The 21,894-nt window shown below is 31.7% G+C and overlaps 2 protein-coding genes across 4 annotated transcripts in view; one reads left to right on the top strand and one right to left on the bottom strand.

The window, feature by feature from the left end:
- The window catches only part of LOC135193686 (vitelline membrane protein Vm26Ab-like), a 378,568-nt gene that overhangs the window by 294,817 nt on the left and 61,857 nt on the right, over positions 1 to 21,894 (bottom strand). The window lies entirely within an intron of this gene.
- Positions 248 to 7,658, top strand: LOC113393999 (gamma-glutamyl hydrolase A-like). 3 transcript variants are annotated; one of them, XM_026631157.2, is made up of 8 exons: positions 248 to 399; positions 625 to 695; positions 871 to 1,147; positions 1,976 to 2,026; positions 4,588 to 4,820; positions 5,902 to 6,008; positions 6,310 to 6,407; positions 7,285 to 7,658. In XM_026631157.2, the coding sequence occupies exons 2-8, from the start codon at positions 683 to 685 to the stop codon at positions 7,565 to 7,567; spliced, it is 1,062 nt and encodes a 353-aa protein (XP_026486942.1). In that variant the 5' UTR covers positions 248 to 399; positions 625 to 682; the 3' UTR covers positions 7,568 to 7,658. The 3 variants fall into 3 exon arrangements, with proteins under 3 accessions (XP_026486942.1, XP_064073415.1, XP_026486943.1); XM_064217345.1 differs by having other exon boundaries at positions 625 to 770; positions 7,285 to 7,657; XM_026631158.2 differs by having other exon boundaries at positions 625 to 774; positions 7,285 to 7,657.

Raw genomic sequence — 21,894 nt, 5'->3', positions numbered from 1 at the left:
ATTTATTTAATATAGTGCGGTAAAATGTTGCCTGTTTAAATAAATCGAATAATGAATTCTTAAACTTTATTTAAAATAAATGAATAGGGGAGGACTACTTTTACCGTTTCTGCTTTTTTGATAACTCATTAATAATAATGATATATAAAAATAAACATACAATTTTGATATTATGCTTCGTTTGTTCAAAAATAAATACGCATGCGCACTTCATACTATTCAATATTATTGAAATATATTATTGAAATGTGGCATTTGTGCAGCTCAGAATTAAACATAATATATGTTTTTTATCATTATACTAGTAATTTAAAGCCTATTTTACATAAAACATAGAAAATTTGTGAAAACATTGCAGTGTTAATAATTCAATTTTAAGAATAAAGCAAAGCATTAAAGGTATGTCAAATTTTTTTTCAAGAATAGTAGTTGTAGGACCTCGGATTAGTGCAAAAGATTTTATTATACCTAATCTGAATATATATTTGAATGTTATTACTCTTATTTAGAATAAATATCAATCAATTAAACAGTATTTCATCTATTGAGTATACTTTGAGGCATAAATATTCATCAAATTATGCAACATTCGACTAATCAACTTCACAATAATTTTATTTTTAGCCACTGAAGTAGCTGAATGCTGAACAACACGAGCAACACTAAATAGACTATTATGTAAATGAGTTGTTATGGTTAGTGTTTTATAATTTTGATGTTAAAACATTAAAATCATTTTAAAATATGTAAATCGAACTGAAAAGAAAAGTGTAAGTAGGTTTAAAAAAAAAGTTGTGACTATAACGTCTTTCGATAACTCGTAGATGTAGAGCTGATAAGTTAAGATAATAATTTGTATAAATTTCGTAGATTGCTGTTTTTCATTGAATATTTGGTATCAATTGATAACCATGAAAGGGGTAATAATCATTCTCGCAGCGTATTTCTTGTATTATTGCAAAGGTGCCACCGTCACCTTTAATGTGAAAAGCAATGTGCTCAACGATCGACCGATTATTGGTGTATTGTCCCAAGAACAATCGTTTTATTTGCACTCGAAATATCCCGACGAAAATTATACGAGCTACATAGCATCTTCTTATGTTAAGGATATTGAATCAGCGGGTGCTAGAGTTGTGCCAATCTTGTAAGTGAATATTATTTATATGTTTATATATTATGTACAGAACCTAATCTAGTTAAATCGAATCAATCCTTAATATAATCTTATAATTTAGTATAAAAATCAAGTCATTAAGCTAAAATATTAATTAATAATAAATCTATATAAATAAAAATATCTACACTTTATTTAAATAGGCCTCCAAATATCAATACTTAATATTGGTATATTCAAACCGTGAAGGACGAGTGAGCCAGTGTAACTGCAGCCAAATGCGACAAGAGACATAACATTTTTATTTTCCACTTAAGTGGTTAACATTTCTTACGGTAGTCTCAGGCAGTGGTGCCCACTTACCATCAAGTTGTCCGTATGCACGTCCGCTTACATATGTTATTTTTTTAAATACGTTTAATATAAACTATGAAGTATATTTTTCTTAAGTATTGTTTGTTTGAATCTAATAAAAATTGATATAATTTTTTGACCCACGAACTGAGAAAGTCTTATATAAACAAAATACAGATATTAAGAAACTGAATATTGATATTTGCTTGGTTAATTAATTCTTCTCTGATTAACAAGCATGCATGTCCGGATTGTCCGGACAAACGAGGTCTGGATTAGCGAGACTGCAGTTTATTGTTTTTTCTTCTTATATCTGTGATTGCTTCATATACTACAATGATTACAATATAAATCAAAAATCTGTTCTTAGCAAATGTGAATAGATAATTGTAACAGGACAGGATACAATGTATGCGTATGTTGTAATGTTACCTATCAAAATGAATACTGATTGTTTTTATTAAAAAGCAATTGTTTTTTTATATTTTTCGTTTGTAATTTCAGGATTGGTAAAGATCGTGGCTACTATGAAGAACTTATGAAGAAGATTAATGGGTATAATTTTGAACTCTATTTGAATTACTTTTGCTCGTCTGTTTTATAATATATATGTATCACTACATAGTATAAAACAAACTCGCTTACCGTTGTCTGTTTTTAATAGATAGACTGATTCAAGAGGAATGTTTATATGTATAATACATGCACAATATAGTAGAAAAACACTGATAATTTCAGAGGTTTCTTAAGTGATGTCGTAAATAAACACATTTTTTTGCGCTTACATTGTAAACGCTGGCTGAACCCTACGAGATAGATCAAAATAATGTACTACAGTATTTTACACCTTAAAAGGGCCTTCAAAAAAGTCCTCAACGGGATATGTCTATCTCTTAGGGATAGCTCAAAACAACCATATTTTTTTCTTTTACGAGAAATAATGGCTAATTTTCGAAGCGATTTAAAGTAATACAGCATTAATCCTTATCCAATTAAGTACCTTAAATACATTATGGAATATGGTCCTTTACAGTATAAAATTTAAATGAATGTTTCCGAAGATATTACAGATTTAAAACGCAGGGACATAGTGGTTTGGATTGTCTAATGACTGAAAAACTGTGAACTTTGTAAGAAACGCTGTAGATTATTTAGTATCAGGATTGCACCCGTGCCGGGGTGGGTCGCTAATATATTAAAAACGTGTTACTTTCAACGCTTTCTGTTTGTTTGTGGTGAGCTAACACTACTGAAAATACTGAAGTGGTCGTAATAATAATTATTGATGGAATTTTCGAGATAAAAAATGACAGGAATGTAGCCGCTGGAGATAGTTAATTATATGTTTGAAATAATTTAACTTTAATTAAAAAGTAGGGAGTATAGTATTATGTTTGATGTATTACCGACAACTGTCATAAACTTTTATTTATGAGTTGCTGATTCTATTATGAATTATCGTGTCTAACATATAAATATATATTTAAAGAGAGTGCACGTGAAGAGTATTAAATAGTATATTCAAAAGAATGAAAAAAAAATGATCGTCGCGGGACACGCGGCGCATATGATGACATCTAAATTTAGGGCTTTTGAATCAATATATGCTAGTAAACCGATATTAATAAAAACATAATTTCGTTAAATATATTTATTATTATTAGTATAAAATATAGCAACAAAGTATACAATTATGTTTCGCATTCGATTTACTTTTACCATATTGAAGATGCGTTCCCACGTATCGCCTTGCACGAATTTTTAGAGGGTACTTTTGTTTTTTTTTTTGCTTGATGATTGGTCTAATCTCTCTGGGACTCATTATTTGATTGTAAATCGCTTCGAATGAAGCTGCTCACATAATTGTAGTCGAACTTCACTTACAGGTAAGTTCGTTTGACCATTAATATTACAGCGTATTGCTGTTTGCCGTTACAGCGTACGAGTCGATCTTCCTCTATGATTGAATAATTGAAAATCTATTTTTGTTTAGCGCTAGGGTGCCTACAAAAGGACGACATATTCTAAACAATTGTAAGATAAATAGTTTACTGCGTCATTGTATTGTATTTATTCGATATTTATATAGTAATCAATTAAAGTTTTCGTTTCATAATATATGAATCAAGGTCCTTCTAAAATTGTTGATCAAATCTTGGGGCATCTTGGGGTATACATTATGTGTTTATCTACTGCTACTATTTGCTTATGACCTGGAAATCTGTTGCTGTAATCACTTAGAATATTACCTGTATCTGCTGTTAATTTTAAGTGTTCAGTGATAGGTTGAGAAGATATAAGATCGTGTAACTATTTCAATAAATAAGTTAATAAATCTCTCCGGGCGTTGGTCACCACTTCCCATTAGGTAGCCCATTTGTCCGTCCTTCAAACCTAATCGTGCAAATCTTGATAAGGTACGATTTATTTATCCAGTTTGATCTATAATAATGATAAATGATTATTGAAATAACTTATCTATCTACTTGAAAACAGACTAATTCGTTTGTAGAAATTGCGAAAATGCGTCCAACTTAGATAAATGGGACGGGATTGAAGAATGAAAATAATTACCAATAGCTTATTTTTTTATGACATAGATAGTCGACTTCGCAAATAATAAAATACAAGTTAAATGAAAAGTCAGAAATATTAAGCGTTCTTTTATAGCGGCTAACTGCACATTTTCTGTTTCCCCTTGTCCTATCTCTTTATCAAATATATCTAAATTGTGTGTATCAAATGAAACGTTTACTCCTGCACTTCCCAACGTCATATTTTTATGTGTTTGCATATTCCATAAGTATATTGCTATTAAAGTTCTAATTAGGTGTTATAATTGGGGCTTATCAGGCAGTGTAGGCAACTGCCGCATGGGATAGAGGCCCCTAACCAGGCCAAATATTTATTTGTTCAGGTTTTAAAATGTATTGTTAATGAGATTATTGAAACTAAATATTTCTCCAATTTCTGTCATACATGGTGGCATACATGAATAATTTATGTCACCATCTTAGGTGGCTTACCTATTGTAGTAAAAATCGTAAAATGTATAGTAAAAATATATATTGGGATCTTAAAAAAATGTAAATGCTGATTTTAATAATTATTTTTAGGGTATTCTTGCCAGGTGGAGCAACATTCTTCAATCAATCAAACGGCTTCGCTGACGCTGGTCAGCATATTTACGAAATCGCAAAGAAATTGAACGACAATGGAGATTATTTTCCGATATTCGGAACATGTTTGGGCTTCGAGTTGCTTATTATTATAGCTTCAGGACGAGGTGAAATCGAAAATAGAATAAGATGTTATTCTCATAGTAATCTTCCACTTAATTTTACTCAGGGTAAGTATTTTTTTTAACTGTCTGTTGTATAAATTATGAGAATAAATTAAAGCGATGAGTTCTATTCCGACTACCATGTATTTACTCATTACTTAGTCCAACCGTCATCATTATTAGCTGGAAATAATGTACCTACTTATTAAAACTCAGAGATACGTAATCAGATTTTATTATTATCTACTCGAATGTTTTAATGTACCTTTATCATCAGATCATATATCTATAAATAAACAAATAATGTTTAAGTTTTTTCTATGCGTTCCTAAATTAAAACGTCATCCGATTATATTGTAACTGGCAAACCTGTTTTGCGTTTGCACTAGAAGGTTTCAAGCCCACAAAAGTTATTAAATAAATGTTTTATATATGTTTGTCCTTCGATATAGACGTTCTATATAGAGATTCTTATTTACTCGGTTGATGACGCTATGCATAAAATCCCTTTTTTTGCACATTCTATGCGCAACCATTGTTCATCTGATCGAGTCTAAACTTTCTATGATAATAATTGGTACATGCGTGAAGTTTTTTTGCATTCTTGCCATTGTGACGTCATCGTAATACGTAACTCCAGGCAAAGGGTACATAACATCTTAGCGTCCAAGGTTGCTGTTAGGAATATTACATATAAGTAAAGAGCAGTATAAATAGTCTATGTCTAAATCACATTGTCTTTGATTAGACATCTGACCGTACGCCAGAAGGCTATGTTAGAGTAGATTCTATGCCAACGGACTCTTTGGTAATAATCAGTATTATTTATACTATATAAATAGTACCAAACAAGATTAGGAACTTTAAATTGATAATTAAACAGTTATGTAACAAATAGTTCATATTTCTTGTGCCAATGGGCGGTGGTGAGCACTTACTATCAAGTTACCTATGTATTTTTGTCCGTCCGGCTGCCTATTACATAAAAAAGTAGGTGCAAGTTGCTGTGGATTTAATTTTACTCACATTTGGTCCTGTAATATTTAATACATTGTCACTACGGCCGTTGCAAAAAAACATATTAGTTTTTATTTGTTTATTTATAAATATCTATACCTTAAATTTATAAAATATGTTTTTTTTTCAGACTACCGTAGTAGCAAAATGTTCAAGGAAACTCCACTTGATATTATTAATATATTGAAAACCAAAGATGTCACCGTGAATGCTCATCAGTTTTGCATAGTCGACGAAGTGAGTTTAGAAAATGTTACAATTTTTTTATCATGTAATCATACTATTGCTCGATTTCGTACGGCTGACGATTGAATTTGCGTGGGTTTCGAGGGTTATAGCAATTTACATAACAGCGATATTATTCGTCAATACTATTAATTTTAATATATTTTTTTGTAAATTTAGTACAAAAGACAAATTGATTGAAAACTTCATGTCTATATGAATTCGAGTGTAGCGGTTAGCAAATTTTTTAAATATTTATTTGTACAAATTATGAAGTAGTAACGTTATTGATTTGTGATATTTTCTTCCTTAGAACTTAAAATCTCACAACCTTACCAACGATTGGCGGGTGACTGCTCACAGCAATGACGACTACAACGTCGAATTCATCGCGAGCGTCGAACACAGGAGGTATAATTATAGTCCGTGATATAAGAAGTTTACAAAATATTGTTATGTTGCAGTTGACGGTGGAATCTTTATTCTACCGCCAACTATAACACAACACCCTTTGGTGAGTGGGTAGTACCTGCTCAGACAATCTTGCACAAAGCCCTTTTTTTAGTTTTTTAATGATTTATTACAATATATACGATGTACATTTCTGGCACAATGAGATTGTTCGATTGTTGACGTTTTAAAAAGCAAAAGAAAAATCTAGTCAGTCTGCGTTGATAAAAAAAATATGCTAAAAAAGTATGCTATTTAATTTGCATATGACTTTTTTTTGGAGGGTTTTTTACAATACTTATAAAAATGAAGAGAATTTATGAGGCAACGATTTTGTTTCCGAGATACTAGCGCTAGCATCGTAATAAAATCAACGTCTAAGTATTATCAATGGAAATAATTATCGTTAGGTAAGCAATCGATAGGAGTGATTTGACCTATAAATTTTCCAAGTCATTTTTCTAAAAATGTGTAGCCCAAATCGACGTGTAAAATGACTCTCAATTTCCTATTAACTTTTCTGAAGTCATAACGAATCGAATGAACGCAACACGAAAAATAAGAAAATTTGTCTCATGGATTTTCTTTGTTATACATTATCTGATCCTTTCATGTTCACACATGTTTTGCCGATGGACGAAATGGATCGACTCGACAAAATGTACAGACTCGTTTAGGTACTAAATTACTCGCTCACTCTCTCGTCACTCGACTAAAATACTAGCCTAATCTAAACAAGGCTTTACAGTGCTATTGTCTATTGGCGACTGTGAATCATATCACGGCTAATACATGGAAATAAACAAACATATAATTAAACAATATTTCTTTCGTATAGATATCCATTTTACGGGGTGCAGTTCCACCCAGAGAAGAGTGCGTTTGAATGGAAACTCTCGAAGAAATATCCGCATTCGTACGAGGCTGTGAAAGCCAACCGTTACTTTATGGACTTCTTCGTCCAGGAATGTAGAAAAAGTCAACATTCTTTCGCCAGCGCCGCCGAAGAAAATCGTTACTTAATTTACAATTACGAACCACGTTTTACGGGTGACCTCGGAAGTGCGTACCATCAATGCTATTTCTTCGAACCCAAAGGAACAGTTTCATATAAAAATTAATATAAAAATATATTATAATCAATTGCGTGTATGCAAAAAAAGTAAAGTTTAATAAAGTTTAAAAAATGTGACTTCCATATAGTTAATAGTTTAGAATATAATATTATGAAATAAAATGATATTTTATTTGAAATACTTTTACTGTTGCGAATGAGTGTGTGTTTATATTTATGTTAATAAAATAATTACTTTCTTATGTTGTTAATAGATTGCGTTACACGTTCTAAAGTTATTATTTTAAGTCCGTCATTACCGTCAATCAAAATAAAAATGGACTTTCCTGGATCAATAGTTCGTTTCATTCGTCGTCTAATATTGGCCCTTCGAGCCGGATAATATAATAGTGTAAACTCGAGTCGGGTCGCAAGTTTGATAATAGTAATAGTGTCATGACAAATGACGCGCAGGGTTTTCGATAACGGTACTGTTAAAGTACCATTATCTGTAGAGTATGTATATGGTATTGAGTTAAAGTGACTAGTGACTGTTCTGTAGTGAAGTGTAAATAGTGGTTTTACTGTGGAAAATGCCACCATTTGCCACAATAAAACAAAACAAATTTGACAAATAATTTACTAACGAACTGGTGGTAATCGTTAGTATACACTGTACAAGATAGCTTGACCTTTTTGACAGATGTAATTTTTTCTGATCGACGTAACTTTGCAGTGACGAACATATTATTTTCTTAATTGAATGATTTCAAAAATTGTAAAAATATTAAAAAAAATACATATAATACAAAAGTTCCTAAAGATTCAAGCGTTATCCGAAAAATTTAAGACATTTTTTATTATATATTATTGCTTCAAAGTAAAGTTTAAATAGAAACACTGAAAATAATAGACGCTTGTACAATGTAACATCGGTCGGACGATAGGGACGCGAATAACAGGCAGTAACTGCTACAAATATCGATTACAAAAATCCTTATTAAAGATCATTGTTAAGTTATTGCTACGAACGGTGGTCCTTTTGGTTGGGGTGTCTTTGGCTAGTGGTTGGGGTCTATTTAGCTGGTATAATTTTTTTTAGAAAAATAAGTTAAATAAAATTGAATTCTAATTTGAATTACGCATTCCATCGTTCCATCGACTGTTATATATGTTATAATTCTGTTTCTCATCACTAGCCCGCCTGTCAAAAAGATCAAGCTAACTTGAACAGGGTATAGTAGAATAAGCAAGACAATATGTGAGAAACGTAATATATACACTTTAGTAATATTTGGACTTGTAAAATTTAAAATACATATTGATGACCTCCGTAGTTGAGTAGGGTGTACACCGGTTTTCATGGGTACACCACTCCGAGGTCACGGGTTCGATTCCCGGCCGAGTCGATGTAGAAAAAGTTCATTAATTTTCTATATTGTCTTGGGTCTGGGTGTATGTGGTACCGTCGTTACTTCTGATTTTCCATAACACAAGTGTTTTAGCTACTTACATTGGGATCAGAGTAATGTATGTGATGTTGTCCAATATTTATTTATTGACTTTTAACTGCTACGTCAAATTGACATTGTATTAAAAATACTTCATATATTGTGAACATTATTTTTCGTGTAAACTGATTAGTTGCTTAGTAAATATCACTTTAAATAAAATGGAATCATTACAAAGAACACAAATAGATATTTCTACACAAATTGAAAGATTGTAAGTTAACTTTTAAAAAACTACGAAGGATCGCATAACAACAAATGCTTTTTTAGAAACTAGGCGAGGAATGTTGTCAGATCATTGGTAAAAATTCCAAATACGACATACAAATTTAACATCAACCTTAGCAGGTGATAGAAAAAAGTTGGCATATTTTAATAAATATGCTTAGAAAGAATTAAAAATATTTTTCAACGTAGTATGACTAATTTATCAACTGAAATAGCCGGTGGCATGTTTATATTCTATCTTAATAAAATAGTTACTTTATTTTGTTGTTAATACATGGCCTTGGTTATTCAAATCGCGCTATAATTGTCTAGAGTTATTATTTTGAGTACGTATATCGTCATTCAAAATAAAAATTGAGTTTCTTGGATCAATTGTTAGTTTCATTCGTCGTCTATCAGAGTGATTTGAGTCAAAGTCAAAGTCAAAAGTCAAGTCAATTTATTCTACAAAAATATAACTATTAAATTAATTTACAAGCAGCGAAAATCTCGATCAAGGATTAAAGTCTTCAGCAGTGAGGCGATTATACTGTTAACATTTTCCCATTGCACAATTTTATTTATGAAAATAAATCATTTTATTAAAATCATTTTTAGAAACAAAATTGTGTTACGATAGATACAATGTAAAAAATGCTCAATTGCATACAATACCAAAATTGCATATGATAAATAATTTTTAAGACACTTTCTGCCTCGCACAACCACTCTGTGGAACCAGCTTTCGCCGGCGGTTTTTCCGAACCGATACGACTTAGGAACGTTCAAGAAAAGAGCGTACTCTTTCCTGAAAGGCCGGCAACGCACCTGCAAGCCCCCCGGTGTTGCAGATGTCCATGGGCGGTGGTAGTCACTTTCCATCAGGTGAGCCTCCTGCTCGTTTGCCAACTCTAATATAAAAAAAAAAAAAAAAATGATAATTTTCTTGATGGTAGGGCTTTGTGCAAGCCCGTCTGGGTAGGCACCACACACCCATCAGATATTCTCCCGCCAAACTGCAGTACTCAGTATTGTTGTGTCCCGGTTTGAAGGGTGAGTAAGGTAGTTTAACTTCGGGCACAAGGGACATAACATCTTAGTTTCCAAGGTTGATGGCGCATTGGTAAAGAATGGTTAATATTTCTTACAAAGCCATTGTCTATGGGCAGTGGTGACTACTAACCATCAGGTGGCCCATTTGCTTGTCCGCCCACCGATATCATAAAAAAAGCTTATAGTTGTTTCTATCAGCATAATGACAAACTGAAAATAAATGAAAAAGTTTATTTTACTATCGTAATGTCTTACAACGTGTATACAGCACATGACGATTTCCCCCTTTTAACGATAGTAAGTATTCTTATCACATTCATAGAAATATTTATACTCTTAATGAAAAGAGAACATAATATTGGCAAAATTGTTTATGAGGTGAAATAAGTAATTCAGACGCAATGTTATTTTTCAATAAATGTTAGCCATCTAACGAGCGTTCAGTGTGGTCAAATAAGTTTATCTGATTTTGTCTTCAACGTTCACTTGCAGTAAATAAAAGACAATAAATCGATGCGATATATAAAGATTGTCCGCAACAATTTTTGTTTTAAAGATTTCCAGCACGGTAGAATGTGCGTTGAGTCGAAAACTTTAATTCTTTTCATAAATTTTTAATATTTCTACTTTTAATATTTACTATCTTTAACAGCCAGCAACCCTTATTTGCAGTCAGATTCAATTAGGCAACCGTATATCATAATAAACAGAAAAAATAGCATTAATTTGATATATAAATTATGAATGTACGTTGTGAGTGTATAAACGTAACAAAATCATACCTGTGTAAACCTGGCTGCGAAGAGGTGCGGCCAGATGCGCAACGGCAACCATGATTTTTCAGAGTCTTTATAGGTGTTGCCGTAAAGTGGACGACATTTTATTGAAAAAAACATGTCAATGAAATTTTTGACGGAATAAGAATTATTAATAATTTAATTAAAAATACTAGCGGTCACATTTTGATAGGCAACCTGGTAGATATCAATTCTCCTAATCATAAATATGTGTAAAAATTTGGTTTTTAGCAAACACACGATGGGTACTCTGATTCTGCAGCGGGATCTTAGACTATAACATCAATTTGTAGCCTTTTCTAATTAGAATCAATTTGCAGATTATGAAAGTCACTTCTATTAAAAATTTCTTAAATTGTAATGCATAGCACGGTTAATTAAAACCGATATACATGTATCGATCTTTCGATATATAGGACAAGAGTTCAAGTAAGGTTATATCTCGGAATATTTTTTATTGTAATATAATTTAGTAACTTCAGTAAGTACAACATTTCCAAGCCACTGAGCACTCATATTTATGATTATTATTACGAATTTCTAAGTCAATAGCCCGCGGCTGAATTGCATGATCTAGCTTTGTCGAGTTGAGGTATTTAAACTTATTGATAGTTTATGTTTAAAACTTATACAACCCGTAGTTGTGTTTGAGTTAGCATATGGATAAACAATCAATGTAAACACAATAACTTCTAATATATATATTTTTTTATTTATATACTTATGTTAGCTCATAGCATAAAGATGTTACATGCTTTAGGATCAAATGACCAATCGTAATAGTAGATTAGTAATTCTGTTTGGCCATTTTCATATTCTATATTTTGATTTAAAAAAAAAAGTGAGCGTTTTTTTAAAAAAGTTCTTACTTCCCTCGAAAACTTGTTTATCTTCATGTTCTATTTTTAAATGAAAAATTTACTAAAATTGCTTCTTGTCTATTGCATGGAACAATAATGTCCCAAATTCCTATAGAGAAGGTTTTTGTCTCCTCTCTCGCACACCAATTCTCATGTTTTTATTGGCCGTTTTATTTATCGATTGGCGGAGAGCGTATAAGGGAGATATAGAGGCGTCATGTTATTTAGCGTCACGGCATATGAGTTAGTCTTACCGCTAAGGGGCGCCAATAGATATTTCACAACAAAACATCGCTTCGTATGGAATCTGACGTTTATATTAAACATATAAGCGTTAAAAGATTGAATACGGAAACACGTCTGATGATAATTCCATTGGGGACCATATATCGTTTAGATAGCAATTTACACTAAAGGACTGTTTGATGATGGGAAAAGTTTAATAGTATATTGTAAAGCAAACTCCTATAATTAAGTATGAGATGCGGGCATTGATCCCGTGTTTGTGTACCTGTTGTATACACATGAGAGATTACAAGTTCATAGATTTATGACCCTAGTTTGTTTTATCAATTCAATGAGGTTTTTTAATATTTTGCACTTTATTGAGCCTCCAGTAAGTTCTATGAAAAAAGTCCACGGTACATTACAGTGCAAACAAAAGCGATTACAAATTCCTGGTAGAGCGAAACCAGACGTCTTTTTGACGTCAATAGGCCTCCTCTCCATTTGAGGAGAAATTTTGGAGATTGTGGATAAACACGTGGTAAAATTTCAAAATTTGAAATTAGAAACTTGCAGATTTCCTCACGATATTTTCCTTTAACACGAGCACGTCGTGCACGAGATGATTTATAAACATAAACTAAGCACATGATAATCCTGCTTGCCTGGGATTGAATTCGGAATCATACGACGTTATAAATTGTATTATGTTGTGAGCCCGCGGAAATGGGTAGCCTTCTGGTAAATCGTCACCACACGTATAGACACTGGCGTAGTAAAAAATATATAATCATTTCTTACATCGGCAATACACAACCATCAAAATCAAATATTGATCTTAACCCACGCATTCATCACTGGTAGGCGTTTTTACAAGCCTTCGATTTCATATATCGCGAAAGATGTGGTATGGAACACGCAGATTACTTTTCTAGAAATCCCTTGCCAAGCTCCAGATTTGTGCCATAATTCAGATTCTTCATCCCGAGCTTCCTCTACGCCAGGGCGATAAACTTTGTTGAACTGCACCAAAGCTATGTAGAACAATATAAGCTAATTTGTAGAATAGAAGCGAGCTGCAGTAATTTAATCTAATTATCAAGTACAATAATAAAGATTTTCTTGCAGGAGGTCTAACATATGATGTAAGAAACAGCATTCTTTATAGGAAGATGGTAAGAAATGAGATAGTTTCATGGCTACCAGTTGTTCCTCGTTCCTTAATTTGGACATTGATTAATCACTTTCACAATTAGTTACAACATTTAACCAATTTATTAACCGGTACAAGGGCACAATAACTACATTTAAATTCCATCCCAAAGTTGTCAGTACAGTAGCATACAATTCATATAGACTTTACTAGGAAACTATGTGGAAAGAGAGAAGGAATATTGTTCTGTAATTATAGACGCGTTTACTAAATACATTTTGCTAGATCATACATCTTCCTTAGATACAGCTAGTGCTAGTTGTACGGAATTATTGGGTAATATTGTAGTCAGTCGGAGGAACGATGTCATCTGGGCCATGAAGCTGTAAGCGGCAAGCACTTATTTATCTTCTTGTTAGTTTTTATCAATAAATAAATATAAGCATCGTTTTCGTTAAATCTGAAAAAAATATTGTGCGAGAAAAACGTGCAAATCCCCTGTCATCGGCAGAAATGGTCAGAAGATATGCGTTACAAATCCAAAGCATAGACGTTATAAAACACGCGTTTTGTCCATTGTCCTCATTAATACAACATGTGGTTGGAAATAATCGACAATTGTTCTTAGAGTAATATTAAAAAACACGTGCTTTTATTTGGATATAGTAATGTCTAATCGTTTACGTCATCTATACTTTCGTAGCAAATAGGCATATAAATGAAGGTCTAAAAGGCCAAATATTAAATAATATGTTTTCATTGCGTCAAAAGTCAAAAAGTTATAGCTGTACGTAGAACACTTGAATATACTGTGCAGTGAACAAAGCAGACAAAGACTTCTTGTTTCCCAAGGACAACTTTAATTATAACGATACGAGATAAGCGTGGGCCCTGAATTATGCGGCAGTGGTGGATAATACCGGTTTCTATTCCGGTAACAAGGGTTAATGCAGTTGCTTCACGTGGTGAGTAATTTATAATTAATAGAAGTTTTGCTATGCAACACTCATGGGTTTCGTAGAATTTTAATTGAGTTAATTTCTGGTGAAACTTATTGAAAACCATGTTTTTTTGTAAGAATCAACATTTATCAAACAGAAAATTAATTCTTTATAACTTTAACGTTAATTTCAGTTATTGCTGTGATTATTTTTTTTAATTACACACAGATTAACATTTCGGTTTCGGTTTAAAGACATTTATTTCTCATAAAGAACACAAAAGTTCACTTATAATAAGAAATTACAATAATTTAGCTACCCTCAAGGGTACATTTAAAAGTCTGCCTTATGAATTATATACAGTAAAATAAAATGTTGCGGGTAGTTATGTTACACAAACATGTTTAGGTAGGGGTTACATTAACTTATAAATTATTTTGCACATATTCCATTACACGAATTTTGAATATAGGAAAACTCTTGCTATTGATGATTAAGTCTGATAATTTATTATAAATTTGAACTCCTTCAAATAAAATGTTTTTCTTTCCATAGTTGGTTCTGGTTTTTGGAAGTTCTAGTTTATTACGTTTTCTAGTGTGGTATGTATGTGTTTTTTTATGAAAGTGTAATTGTGAATGTGTTTTATTTGTTATTATTTTTCTAATCAACATGCAGGTTTTTAAAGTGTATAATTGATTTATACACTTTAAAAATCATACTGATTTTTAATAGCTTTACCATTATCTAGTAATTCTAGTATCTAAACATTGGTCATAATCATAACATTGTTAATTGTCATAATTACAGATTGAATTCATAATTAAATAATCTAAATATAATACTAAAACAGACTTATAAATCAGACTTTTAAATAAAATCAACTAACACGATAGACTTCTTTGATGATTTAATAGAATAGGCTTTTAAAAAAAGTAGAGCGTCAACAACTTGTCCGACAATCTGTTTCTGATTTTTGATATAAAGCCACCGGACAAGGGAACACTCTCTTGTTTTCTACAGATGTCGATTTCGACAACAATTTCGACAATCTTGTCTCGTCTCGAGTCTCGACGCGAAAGTCCCGGGAGTTCGAGACAAGAGAAGTCTAGTAGTCGTAATCAAGTAGCAAATACAAAAATAAAGCTATGGCAATATGCAAATAGACACACATATTTTAAGAAATGACATTACTTAACGCGAGTACGAAGGTACATATGGATGTACTTATGGTTACGCTGTTTTTATAAAAAAAAAATATTTATACTTTTAAATAAACGAAGTCGAATGAAACCAGAACCTCTTTACGAATTATTATTTTTAATAAATGATCTAAGGATCTAGCGCATAATTAAACCTTCACATTCAATGATACGATTGAACAATTTTATTGTTTTGATGTTTCAGTCGAATATTTTTTAAAGGTCAATGACATTCCCTTTCTCCTTTATCGGTAAATGTTAATTTCCGGTATCATTGATGTGTTTTCACTGAACTTTGTCAAGTTGTCTAGTATTCTGAAGATTATCGAAATGATTACTGATTCTAGTCGACATCTCTATTATATTTCTTAATTTAAAAAGTTTATATCCTGTTTTACGTTTACAGCTAGGTTACGAACTTTGTGAAATGAAATGTGAAATTGAATGAAATGAAATGATTTTAATCTGATTTATTTCACGAAGTTTATTGATTTTGGTAATATTATTTGTCCAATATTTTCCTTATTGTAGAACCGAAACATGTAGGCAGTTAATTGGAAAGTGTCTTATCAATTATATGACTTATATCAGTAATTTAAAAATTTAATATAATGAATGCTCTTCATTGATTTTCCTGATGATATTATTTTTGTATTTATCTCTGATAATTATCCGTAGATATAAATACTTTACGCAAAGTAATATTGTCCAGATTTGGTTACTTTTTGTATTTGGCTACCCAGTACTGGGTAGGTAAAACCTATCGATCAGATAATACCACCAACACCGACAGGGGACAAAACATCTTATTTCTGAAGAATGGTGGCATATTGGCGATGTAAAGAATGATGTATTTCTTACAGCGCCGATGTCTATGGGCGATCGTGACCATCTCAAGTAGTCCAAGATCATCATCAAGCAGTTCATCCGCCTACCTTTTACCATACGTATGTAATGTACATAATCTAATACATGAAGTATATAGCAGAATATTATCGTAGGTAAGTCATTTTAAAATTTTACCCGATCAGGTCAAGGGTCGATCGTAAATTTTTTTCTCATATAAAATATCTACGCTGCCTGGTGCGCATGGCACCAAAACGGTGTGGCGTGTGGCATTCCATCGAAACACAATTGTAATACAAGATACCAGCACTCTACATTTATTATACATACATTGTATTGTATAAATATATATAAATAATCAGAATAAATCAAATTCAGTTAAAATAATACAAAAATCTGATTCGTAATTTGATGTTGGTTAAAAAAGTAAAGGGCAAACTAGTAATAGTAGACCCACTTTTAAATTTAAGGCCTATCTTCTATTACTTAGATTAAATTATATCTGTGACGCATATCATTTTACTTTGCGTAATAAGATCGTATCGATTGTTCATGTAAAGTAATTGGTGATAAGGCAAATGATAAGCATTTTTGTTAAGATAAGGTTATCGAACTCGGTGTTTTGTTCTCAAAGATTATTAGTCGATGTTAAAAGGAGTTGCTTTACATTCAAAGCTAAAAAGTTCTTGTACCATCATTAATTTAACTTAAAAGCGCTCTAATGATAAATACTTCTACAAATATAACTTCAACTAAAAAAAATAAACTAAGTTTTATGTTATTTGTTTAGTTTACATAGTACTTGTATTTACGTGTATCGGCAAAAATAAAGTGCAGTAAGAGATTTTTTTAATGCAGTTGCTTTAAGAAACTATAAAAATGACATTATGGTGTCTAGATTTTTATGACATAATTAAATCTAAATTAGACACAACAAAAAATGATAAGCATTGATCATCTTCGTTCCCCTCCCTTGTAATTTTTATATTAAATAGAAAAAATTTAAAATGTCATTTTTTTGTATATAATTGATATGGTTTTGCTGGTTCTGTTTTGTATACTTTCAATTCTCCATAAAATTATTATATGGTTCGCATAACTTGCCCCTATGTGCGTTGAGCATAGGGGTTTTTGATTATTGTATTTAAAATATATCTACCTTAGTCTTATCGATACACATATCGAAAACATTTAATTACAAAGTAGTCAAGTTATAACATTTGAAATTTAAATATTATTGACATTATTTTTAACGATCACATGAGATCACATATATAACTGATACGTCTATTATCGAGCGTGTAACTTCTGAACGACTTCACAGATTGAGTTCATATTTACATAGTACGTATTATTATTTTTCTTCCAGCCAATGCTCTTTTTATTTTTTTTCATCTATCTCCACAGATTTGCGTCCGTGGCATTTTACGATCATTTGCGTTGTTTCGCTTTGTTATTCGAACGTTATTTATATGTTACAATTAAGCTTAGTGTATGACGTTTTAAAGCAAGTGAGTGATGCCTAAACTCAAACTCAAGCCATATAATTAAGGTTATGGTAAAACGTATAGGATTTTTTTCTCAAAATGCTTTAATAAACATATTTTATTTTAAACAAAAATGTATGTTTTTATAAATACCGATTTCCATGTTTCCAACGCCAGAAATGACTTACCTATTAAATGTATTTTATCTTAAAATTTACCCTATTAAGGAATTCATCTTTATAAACGCTGTAAATACGAACTTTATCTTTTTAAATATGTTACATCATCTTAAAATGCTATAAATCGTCGTCTATGGGTTATTGGTAGATATAAGAATTATGTACATAATTTAATACATGAAGTATATAATGGAAATAGGAAATGATTCCAATTAGTCCAGTCGATGCATACGTAAATCGATGATATCAATCATAATTTACTTATATATTATGTATCAATATTTATGACTATTTATTTAGTCGTTAAGTTTATCTGTGTCCATAGATAATAATTAAAGAATAAGAAATTAACTATTTAAAGAAAAAATATATAAATTATGATACCTTAAAAAAAATGTTTCAATATTTAGTATATTCTTTACATTTTCAAGATTATTTAATTTTACAAATAAAAATATGCGAATATTATAAAATAAATTAGTATACACCAAATAAAAGAAAAATAGTATTATCGGGATCAAAATAAGGATTTTTTACGTGTGATTTTTATTTTATGTTACTTAAATAATGTATACACGTACTTTAATCTTTTGTGAGTTGTGAATTCATTAATCGTAAGCGTGATCGTGAGCGGGGCACACATAACGTTGTATTATCGGAAATTCTATTGATGGGCAATTTTGTTTCTTCATTATTTTCGATATCGAATATTTCGGTCATTGACATTTGAGGAAAGGATTTCTAAAGAATAAAAATATTTTAAGACTAAAGTATGAGTCTTTAATATAGAAAGTTTTTTTTTTCAAGATAAAGTTCATTGAACCGCTCTCTAATTTATAAAGGTGTTTTCGTTCTCTCCTCGTTCCGCAAGTACACCAAAATTGATGACCTCCGTGGTCGAGAAGTGTGTACACCGGTTTTCATGGGTACGCCACTCCGAGGTCCCGGGTTCAATTCCCGGCCGAGTCGATGTAGAAAATTGATTAGTTTTCTATGTTGTCTTGGGTCTGAGTGTTTATGGTACCGTCGTTACTTCTGATTTTCGATAACACAAGTGCTTTAGCTACTTACATTGGGATCAGAGTAATGCATGTGATGTTGTCCAATACTTATAAAAAAAAAACACATTATGGAGGTGAAAATATGGCCTAGAGAATAAAAATCTTTACTCTTAACCGAAGATTGTGGGTTCTTTACTGAATTTCATGTTATTAATTATTATTTGTGTATATCATTCATTTTTTATTTGGAGGTGAAGGAAACAACCGAAAAATAAAGAAATATAAATCTTTCCTCTTGGCTACCATGTAAAAATAATACATATATTCCTAATATCCAAAACTACACTTCACTTCAGACAGTTAAACATTTAAATTAAAGTGACGGTGTTGTTGTCTACGTAAAATCCGATCTTTCCTTTATATACCATGAACCTGATTTTCAAAATTCAGCCTCTGGCTTTATAATTATTCTTAACTCCAACACTGCTATTTTTTGCATATATCGATCACCATCTCATGGCAATATTGACTCTTTTATTTCTTGCCTCAATATTATTCTTCCCTGTCTTGATAAATACAAATCAGTTATAATTACAGGCGATATTAACATAGATAACATAACATATAAAACCTTCTTCTTTAGATTCACGTTCCCAGGATTAGCTTAACACCCTTGCTTACCATGGCCTCCTTCCCGCTCACACTTTCCCAACAAGAGGCAACAATTGTTTAGATCATGTCATATTACGCTCAGAGTTTCCGGCCAAAACACTCATATTTAATTCATCCATCACTGACCATTCTTCAACTGATAAACTTGTTAAGTCCCTATCTTTAGCAATCGCTGAATGTACAACAGTCTTAAAGGTCCCAAGAAGAAAGAGAACATTAAAACCATGGATCACTCGGGGTTTATTGAAGTGTATGCGAAATCGTGATGTGATGCACAAAGAATCTCATAAATTTCCTGATAATTAAATTCTCAACATAACATACAAATGATACAGAAATTTGTGTTCAAAGATTCTAAAAAAGGCAAAAAGATTATATGACACTCAAGAAATTAATAAAGCAGGCAATAACATTAAGAAACTATGGGAAATTCTTAATAAAATATGCTTTACTTCTAAAATTAAACAGCATAGTTCACAATTATTACTGAATGATTCTACTCCGCTACAAGCATGCAACAATATAAATGAGTTTTTTGTCAATGTCGGTTCTAATCTAGCTGACAAAATTAATCATAATATTGATGATATAATTTTATCTACACTTGCACCCTCAGCAAATAACCTATCCTCTTTTGTTATGGAACAAACAGATTCTGATGAAATTGTTACTATTATAAAAGGCTTACGATCAAATTCCACTACTGGTTGGGATGGCATTTCATCAGTCATACTTAAAAGGTACTCACAAACTCTGGCACCTATCCTATGTCATATTTTTAATCAATGCTTCCACATGGGCATCTTTCCAAGATCATTCAAGAAGACTATAGTAATTCCTATAATTAAAGGTGGAGATGTGAAATCCATAAATAATTACCGTCCTATTGCAATTTTAACAGACTTATCGAAAGTTCTTGAACGTTTAGTTTATTAAAGACTTGTTTGCTATATCGAACAATATGATCTAATTTCTTTCTAACAGTTTTGGTTTTAGGAAAAACAAAACTACAACAGATGCCGTCCATGAGCTTACATTATGTAGTCGAACATCTCAATAACGGACACAAAGCTTTGACAGTATTACTAGACCTTACCAAAGCATTTGACACCATTTCTATTCCCACACTCCTATCGAAACTTGAGAGAATAGGTGTTAGGAATACTCAAAACAATTTTTTTCGCAGCTATCTTACTAATCGTTCTCAAATTACCAAAATCAGCAACCATGTTAGTGATGAGCTGTCGATTTCTTACGGCGTTCCACAGGGTAGTATTTTGGGGCCAATTCTATTTCTTATTTATATAAATGACCTTTGTGGAATGCATATACCCAATGGACAAATTGTCTCCTTTGCTGACGCTATTACCTTCATCGGTAAATCTTGGCCTGAACTCCAAACTATAGCCCAGAATGAACTGAACTCCATCCTGCATTGCATCCACTCTTTGCACCTTACGATCAACGCTACAAAAACTAATTTCGTAACTTTCTCCTTTCGGTCAAACTCTCAACCAAAAACTCCAGTATTCCTCAAACTTCACTCTTGTTCCAATAAAAACAACCTAAGCTGTCAATGTCCATCTAAAACCTCTTCTGAAAAAATTAAATATCTTGGCATTGTTCTTGACAAGCATTTAAATTTTAAAGATCATATAGAGTTACTAACAGGCAGAGTGCGCAAATTAATTTATATTTTTAAAACACTAAGACATGTTGCAAATTTTTCAGTGATTAAAAAAATTTATTATGCATTATGCCAATCTCTCATTGTGTACTGCATCTCATGTTGGGGTGGTGCACCAAAAACTACTATGAAAGAAATTGCTCAACGTGCCATTTTAAAGGTGGCAACTTTTCGGCCACCTCTCTATCCAACCAATCTGTTATACTCAAATTGTGGGGTTCTTAGCGTAAGAAAATTATTCGTATTAAATTTAATTATATACCAACATAAGAGGATTCCGTACACTGCTATTGACAAACGATGCAAAAATAACATTTGTTGTTTACACACTCCAAAATTTGTTTTCACTAAACGATTCGGTTATTATCTTGGTCCTTACTTGTATAATAAGCTGAATGCAGAACTGTTTATATATAAATTGCCACTAGCTCAGTGTAAAAAAATGGTATTCGCGTTCCTGCTTAACAAGACGTACGATGAAACAGAAAAATATATTACTTCTATTACCTAATTTCAACTGACCCATACACACTTACACGCACGCACACGCTGGCACACACACGCACGCACACA

The sequence above is a fragment of the Vanessa tameamea genome, chromosome 16 (genome assembly GCF_037043105.1).
Source record: "Vanessa tameamea isolate UH-Manoa-2023 chromosome 16, ilVanTame1 primary haplotype, whole genome shotgun sequence".
NCBI classification, from domain to species: Eukaryota; Metazoa; Arthropoda; class Insecta; order Lepidoptera; family Nymphalidae; genus Vanessa; species Vanessa tameamea.
This window is presented reverse-complemented; position numbering and strand designations above follow the sequence as displayed.